The sequence below is a fragment of the Pterocles gutturalis genome, unplaced genomic scaffold, assembly GCF_000699245.1.
Source record: "Pterocles gutturalis isolate BGI_N339 unplaced genomic scaffold, ASM69924v1 scaffold8564, whole genome shotgun sequence".
NCBI lineage: Eukaryota > Metazoa > Chordata > Aves > Pterocliformes > Pteroclidae > Pterocles > Pterocles gutturalis.
Window position 1 is genome coordinate 8,937 of NW_010133154.1, and position 7,958 is coordinate 16,894.

Here is a 7,958-nt window from a genome sequence, read left to right on the forward strand (position 1 = left end):
GGGCCGGCGAGGCGCCCCCCAGCCAATCAGCTAGCCCGAAAGCCCCGGAAGCACTCGTTACTTCCGCTGGCGCCGCGGGGAGTGTTGGGCTAGCGGCAGCATGGAGGCGCAGGAGTTGTTTCGGCGGTTGGGTGCCGGCGCTCGCTTTGACGTGCGGCGCTTCGGGCTCGATGCGCGGAGATTTGGGGTGCGGGGACACTGCGGGGGGAGGTTGGGATGGGTCTGGGACCTGTTCCCGGCACGATGAGGGGTCCCGGGCTCTGTCCGTGGAGCTCGGGCCTGCCTGCGGCCCTGGGTTGTGTGGGTCTGGGAAGGGCCTCTCTGAGGTTTTCCTGCTCTTCCCCCAGGTGATAAAGGGGAAAGGCGGCGGTGTCTCGCTGGAGAGCCTCGATTTCTTCGGGCGCAAGGAGGAAGCCCCTCTGGGGTCGGCCGAGGAGGGCTGGGGGCTTGCAGGGGCTGGAGAGGAGGTGAAGGAAGATGGAGCAGGGAAAAACAACGGAGAGGTGGCCGGGAAGAGAAAAAGAACTCCAGAAAGCAGTAAAGGGAAAAGAAAAAAGAAAAAGACACGAGGTGTTTATACCTTCCCTCTTTATCCCTCCTCTTCCTTTTTCTTCCCTTCGTTTTTCTTCCATCTCTTCCTTTGTTTGTTCCTTCCTGTCCTCCTGTGGTTCTTGGCAGAATACCTCAATGAAGTTCATGCTTTTTAACTGTTTCTGTTTACTTTAAATGTGCACATACTGTAAGCAATTTTACCAGAAAAAAATAGTTTTCTGGGTTCTTTGGCTGGCCTGTGTCAGCGCTGATAAAATAATTGTGACAAGAGTCGGTGTTAAGGCGTGAGGATGTGGTTGCCATCCTTCTGGAGTCTTCATTAATTTTAGTGAGAATGACAGAAAAAGGGTTTTGAGACATCCTTTCTTAAACAGATAATTTTTGTCTGGATTTTACTAATAGAAATTTTATTTTTTTGAAACTTCCGGAAGCAGCATCAATGCCAGAGTTGTCAGAAAGTAACGGAATAAGGTGGATGTCCTCTCTGGAAGCGAAATTTGAAGATGCAAAAGACAAAAAACCTACTGCAGAAAAACTTGAACGCTTGAGAAGAGAAAAGGTGGGACCATGGAATTCTGACATGGCAACAGATTATTTGGTTTCTTTGGGTGTTTCGTCCAAAAGTTGAGGTTCATTTGTGGTAGTTTCTCTTGGGAGGAGGGTGACTGAGGGTGGGGAAAATAACCAGAAAATGAATCCACACACGTTTAGTTTTATGCTGTCAAAGAAAGAAAGAAAGAAAGAGTTTGTCTTTTGCCTTTTAGATAAACCGCTTCAGACATCAACACAAGATTAATATTCAAGGAACAGACCTTCCTGACCCAGTTGCCACGTTTGATCAACTTCAAAAGGAATACAAAGTCCACCCCAAAATCATGGAGAATATTCAAGCTGCTGGGTTCCGGGTCCCAACGCCAATCCAGATGCAGGCTATTCCTGTCATGCTTCACGTAAGTTTTCTGGTGTTGCGTTTTATCACAGAGCGTGGCAGGATTTGGAGAGTGGTCTCTCTTCAGGGTCATGGCAGTGGTTAGTTGCACAGCTTTAGAGAGATCAGCTGCATCAGAGTTCAGAACTTATAAGGACAATATTCTTCATCTGTGATTTTTACTAATGTGGTTTGAGTTAGTTTGTAGCATTAATATTTACACTAATATGGTTCTTTTTTTTCTAGTAAAATACAACACCCTTCTTGCTTTTCTTACAGGGTCGGGAACTTCTAGCTTCAGCTCCTACTGGGTCTGGAAAAACACTGGCATTTTGTATTCCTCTCTTAACACATCTGAAACAACCTAGGAACAAGGGATTCAGAGCTCTGATCATATCGCCTACGCGAGAACTTGCTAGCCAGGTGTGTGTTGAGGGGAAAGAGGTCATTGTTGTATTGATATACTTCAAAGTTGTCACTCTGAATCAGTAAAATAGCAGCTTAGTAAATATTTTTTTCCTTTATTGTCCTCCAGTACCAGAACAAGCTAATTTAAATGTTTAAGTCTTTTGTCTGTTAAACAGCGACGTCTCTCTTTATCTAACATCTCAATCTAATCTAGATGATAAGATTAGAGGCTCGAGATACTTTGATCATATTTTAAAACTGCCCAGTGCTTAGGTGCTCTTAATACCTACCTTCATAATTGAGATTGCTACAGGAGATTTATCTGTTTGTCCCAAACACAGAATTTCAATGAAAAACTTTATATTGAAGCTTTGTGATTAAACTGAAATAAAAATTACAACTTTGGGCAGAGTTCCATTTTTATTTGAATGGGAAAGAGGGCTTGTGGGAGCTACATCATTAAAGTCAAAATATGGTAGTCTGACCTGCAAGAACTTTCAAGTGAATAATACATGTTAGAAAGATGCATTTTATGATGCTAAGAAAACTGGGCAGGTTTCTCTTAAGGCTGACATCAGGGTAATGTAGCTTCAGGATTGTCTGCAGTTTTTCTGGTTAGAAAAGCTACTCAGCTCAGTTTGAAAATTTGATCTCTCTTGCTGCCTTTTCAGACCCATCGGGAGCTAGTGAGGTTGGCAGAGGGGACAGGCTTCAGAATACACATGATCCACAAGGCAACTGAAGCAGCAAAGAAGTTTGGGCCCAAGTCTTCTAAGAAGTTTGGTAATTGTTTTAACTGGTTGAAGTGCTTCTGAAAATTAAAAAAATGTCACTGACTCCTCTCTTCTGACCTATGTGGTTTTGAAGAGATCAGTTAATACCACTCAAGATGTGCAATCTGTTGTTCAACTCTAAAAATATAACTGGTGTGGAAGAAATAGGAAGTGAGCCTGACTGTGGACCCTGTTAAATTGTACCTCTGACAGATGGGATGGGAACTTGTGTTTCTCAGGGCTCTGCTAGTCTGGTTTACTTTGTCTTTTTTTAATGTTTTGCCTTTTTTTTTTTTTTCTTTCTATAGATATACTAGTTACCACTCCGAACAGACTCATTTATTTGCTGAAACAAGATCCTCCAGCAATAGACTTGACCAGGTACCGAGAGTCTTTATCAAATCTGGCTTTGCTATGTATTTTGCCACTGAAAAGCGGATGTGTGCGTAGTCCTTGCATCTCTGATGGCCTGTTAGAACTCTTGCCTTCTCCTCAAGTGACTCTTACTGAAAAGAAAACCTCTCTGTTCCTAGCGTGGAGTGGCTGGTGGTGGATGAGTCAGACAAACTGTTTGAGGATGGGAAGTCGGGGTTCCGAGATCAGCTGGCCTCCATCTTCCTGGCATGCACGTCTCACGTGGTGAGAAGAGCCTTGTTCAGCGCAACCTTTGCACGGGATGTGGAGGAGTGGTGTAAACTCAACCTTGACAGCGTTGTTCTGGTATCTGTTGGAGCAAGGTAGGTGTGCAGTTGTACTCTGACTCTCTCGTGGTTTTTTCCTTTCCTGAGAAAATTATTTGCTTTCTTTGCATCAGCAGTCTGCTTGAGTTTATGTCTGTGTTGTTAGTCTCAGTACTGAAGGTTGTTTTCTTTTACCCATTACGTTATCATCAAATAAACATTAACCATAGGAGCATCTACTGGTGAAGTAAGTGTGTCATACAATATTCTGCATTCACCAGGTAATTACGGCTTTTAGTGTTTGTAAATAAACTCTAACAGTGGCACACTTCTGTTGGATTTCTGGTTTCAGAAACTCTGCAGCGGACACAGTAGAACAAGAGCTGTTGTTTGTTGGATCTGAGACAGGAAAACTAACGGCAATGCGAGAGCTTGTTAAAAAGGTATTTTGGGGAGATTGAGTGTGTTCTGCTTACTGATGAATGGAGCTGTGTGTTTCGTCAGAGAATGATGGTTTTCTAGGGCAAAGACTTCTCTGGGACACATGTTAAACCATTGTCTAAATCTGCTGTACAGGAGGAAGAGTATGTGCCCTGTCTATGAAAACTGAGAGGGTTGCCCGTTCTTGTTTATAGATTTGAGTCTTGCTTAGGAGCAGTTTGTGTTAGCAGTCTGTTTAATTTTACTTGGCAGTGTGAGTGGGTTCTTCACATTGGGTGGAAAAAAAAAATCCATCCATTTCTGTGGATTAAGGAACCATTCTATCAAAGGCAGTGGAGCTGAATTTCCTTAGTTCTGACTCTCAAAGACTTGGCTAGTCCAAAAAATAAAAAGTCATCTTCTGAGATGGAAAATACTGCGACTGGTTCTGTCTCTTTAGAAGCTCAGTGTCTGTAACCGATAACAGCAGGAGAAGGACTGGAATCTTAGACAAGATTATTCTTTTGCAGGGCTTTGCTCCTCCGGTCCTTGTTTTTGTACAGTCTATTGAGAGGGCTAAAGAGCTTTTCCATGAGCTCATTTATGAAGGCATCAACGTAGACGTCATCCATGCAGACAAAACTCAGCAGCAGGTAGGAGGATATAATTTTTTTTCAAGAAGCACTTTGGAAAGAAAGGTAAAAGCAAGAGTGTTGTAATGTAACTTCAGGTAACTTTGACAGTAAATCACTGCAGGTTTTTGGTTAGAGGTTGTGTTTTATTCGTTAACATCATGACAACTTTCAGGAAACAAGTTCACCTCCTTTCTCAAATTGCCAGTTTCCAAGCACCTTTCTTTTCTTTTCCTAGAGAGATAACGTCGTACGCAGTTTCAGAGCTGGGAAGATCTGGGTGCTCATCTGCTCAGCCTTGCTCGCTCGAGGGATTGACTTCAAAGGAGTGAATATGGTCATTAATTACGATTTGCCAACCAGTGCGGTGGAATACATCCACAGGATAGGTGAGTGATTGTTCATGAATTATGTCCTTTTTCTCATTTCGTCGATCCTTAATGCAGATGCCATTGTGCATGAGCAAAAATCCAGAAACCAAGCCTCTTCTGTTGCTGCAGCACTCACTTCTACATCACTTGAGCCAGTTTATATGTGGGTTCGACTTTCAGTAAAACTGGGTTACTTTTTGTCAGTCTTCTATGAACCTTAAATATTTAGACGCTTCAGACATTCCTGTGCTTTCATTCAATAAGAACAATCTTAGGGGATTGGCTGCTTGGTAGTCGGCTTTGTATGCTAACACACATCAGGAGGCCGGGGCTGTGAAGAGGAATCAAACAAAGGGAGATATTTAAAGTAAAATCTCTACTCTTTGCAAAATTTGTGTTTGACAGGTCGTACCGGAAGGGCAGGGCACACAGGAAAAGCAGTGACTTTCTTTACAGAGGATGATAAACCTTTATTACGGAGGTAAATTGGAAACCTTTTGTAGCAAAAATGTTTTTTGTGTTTTGTACAGTGTGCTGCTGACCCATTCAGTCATGTTGCCTGAAATGACAACATCATGGCTTTCTTGGTAGCACGTTTCAGTGAAACTCAAGTTATTCTGACTTGAACCTCACTAAAGGGCATGTTCAACAGCCTTTACAACTATCTTTGCTTTTTGTTCTTGTTTTCCTAAATCATTTGCCATGTAGAAGGTGTGACTACCTCATGCTGTTCTGTAAGTTTTTTTTTAATCCAGTTCTTTAACGTGCTTGTGTCCAAAATTAATTGGTATGATTCTGTTTTGGTTTATTGCTTTTTCTTCAGCTCCTTGAAGACTGTACTCACCTAGAGTTTCGGTTAGTTTAAACTGTCCAGATGGAGTCATTAGTTTCAATTAAGCCTTTGTATCTTTTTGTTTCTTCCTCACCTTACTTCAGACTTGCTTTTGTGTCTTTGTTTCTTGCTTTAAAAAACAACAACAACAAAACCACAACAAAAAAACCCAACAAACTGGCCAGTGGTTAGGCATTGCTCTTTTCGACAGAAGATGCTTATCTGTTGTCCAAGCACTCCCTGCCAGGGGTAATCTCTTCCCTCCTCTCCTTTCCAGTATAGCCAACGTTATTCAGCGAGCTGGCTGTCCTGTCCCAGACTACATAAAACACTTTCCCAAGCTGCAAAGGTATGTTCATTGGAATACTTCACCAGTTTGTTCCCATTTTAAAAGCCTGCATGAGTGGTGCTGGGTGTATAAGGGTTACAAAAGATCTAGTTGTCTGCCATACAGTTGCAGATCAGCTGCAGAAGGAATTTTAGATGGGGCAGTCCTGGCAGTTTTTGACCCAGACGAAAATGGAGACAAAAAGAATTCTCCAATTACAGTGTTCCTGGAGTTAACTGTTTTTCTATGGGTTGCCTGAAATCTGCTTTAGACTCCCTGGGCCCATACTCATGAATTGAGCTTCTGATACACGAAAGAAAGTCCTTTACTCTTTGAGTTGCCTTTAGAAAAATCAGGGGAGGGATGTATCTATATAGATAAATATCTTTTTTAATTAGTGCTTCTTCTCACACTTTTTCATAACTTCTAATAGTTTCTAGAACTAGAAATCCTTATCGACATTTTAGACTTACATATTAAAATAAAGTTCATTTGAATGTCTGGGAGTTAACATGACTGAATAAATCTTGGAATAAACAATACTGAAAATATATTCAGACCCATAAATCCCTAACAACCAGTAAAGGCTTTCATTATCTGTTTTATTTACTTTGGATATTAAGTTTTGCCCATTAAAGTAATTTAATCCTCCTTCCTTTAATCCTCCTAAATGTCATTCTCAGCAAACAAAAGAAGAAATTAATTAAGAAACCATTGACAAGAGAATCCATTTGTACCACACCTCAGTGCTTCTTAAAAAAAGACAAAAGAAAAACGTAAGTATTTTTTCTTAAGAGGAGGTAAGAGATGCTCTTTATCCACTAAAGGCCCAACAAGCTTCCTCCAAAATAACTGAGAACTTGTTTGGATGGACCACTTACTTGTAATTATTTTAGTGATGGTGAAGTTTTAGTGTCAGTACCTGTCTACTGGAAATTGGATTAATGCAGCATTACCCATACTTTGGGGTGTCGCTGCTGGAGGTGCTACAGCACCAATACGATATAGAACAACTAATGTCTGTTGCTGCTGTGTATGCCTCATATGTTATGTTGAGGTGTCTTGTCTACAATGTGCTTCTTGTAGGAAAACTGCAAAGGAAAATATTAAGGAAAAAAAGAAGGTTAAAGAAGATAAAAATGGTAGTAAATTACAGACTGTTTCAGAAAGCTGAATAGCAACAAACTACTTGTGAGCAGGGGCTGACATCTTTGTCCGTACTGAAGAACAGAAGAATGAAGATAGTAGCAAAGGTGAAGAGAGAAGAATATTTCTTATGTTTCCTTCTGGGTGAGGATGGATGTTTATATGCAAGAAAGTCTCTACTGAGATACCAGTAGAAGAGTTCTGAATGCTTCTTATAGAAGCTGAAGTGTGTGCTCTTGCAGTCAATGCCTTGTTTCTGAACCATAGTTTAAAAATAACATCTGTTTGTGTCACTATCACACAGTTTTATATTACTCCATGGAAATATTGTCAGTTCTGTGTTCAGATCCATCTCTATTAGTTTGTCAGACTTCTAGAAGATTCAGTGGCAGAAAGCATGCAAACTGTTAGGCTTGATAAATGCAGCTGTCAAAGACTTCCTTGGACACTTCAAAAAATAAACCAAACCAAACCCACTTTTATGTGAAAGTAAAGCTTTGCTCTTCCTAATTTTTTGCTTCTATAAAATAATTTTGATACAACTAATACTTTTTACCTGTATGTAAATCCCAGTAACTTTGTGCTGTTTCATATTTAAGCCTCAAAACAGAAAAACAAGGTCATAAATATTCTAATATGGAGACCTACCTGTCTATACAGCCTTGATGGAGCAGGTCTGCAGGCGTTATTCTTTAGCCTGTCACACAAAAAGGCCAGGCTCTGCATGTTTTCCACCTCCCCTTCTGCTAATTGTGTTCTCAGTCCACCGTGGTGGTGTCAGAATTCTGGTAACACAGGACTGGCTTCTCCTTTGCACCTGTAATTCTTCTTTAAGCAAGTGTTCCTGTACAGGATTGTCTTCTTGTTTGGTCATACTTAATCCAATTT

General features: G+C 41.1%; 1 protein-coding gene across 3 annotated transcripts; it reads left to right on the top strand.

Annotated features, from left to right (window-relative positions):
- Positions 1–100: 100 nt before the first annotated feature.
- Positions 101–7,098, top strand: DDX52 (DEAD (Asp-Glu-Ala-Asp) box polypeptide 52). Of its 3 annotated transcripts, XM_010081119.1 has the most exons (16): positions 101–187; positions 348–572; position 900; positions 984–1,111; positions 1,317–1,502; positions 1,760–1,903; positions 2,560–2,671; positions 2,970–3,042; positions 3,195–3,398; positions 3,694–3,784; positions 4,292–4,414; positions 4,632–4,782; positions 5,170–5,245; positions 5,874–5,945; positions 6,608–6,700; positions 7,011–7,098. In XM_010081119.1, exons 1-16 carry the CDS (start codon positions 101–103, stop codon positions 7,096–7,098), a joined length of 1,854 nt encoding a protein of 617 aa, XP_010079421.1. The 3 variants fall into 3 exon arrangements, with proteins under 3 accessions (XP_010079421.1, XP_010079422.1, XP_010079423.1); XM_010081120.1 differs by lacking the exon at position 900 and having other exon boundaries at positions 348–570; positions 987–1,111; XM_010081121.1 differs by lacking the exons at positions 101–187; position 900 and having other exon boundaries at positions 510–570.
- The last annotated feature ends 860 nt before the right edge of the window (positions 7,099–7,958 follow it).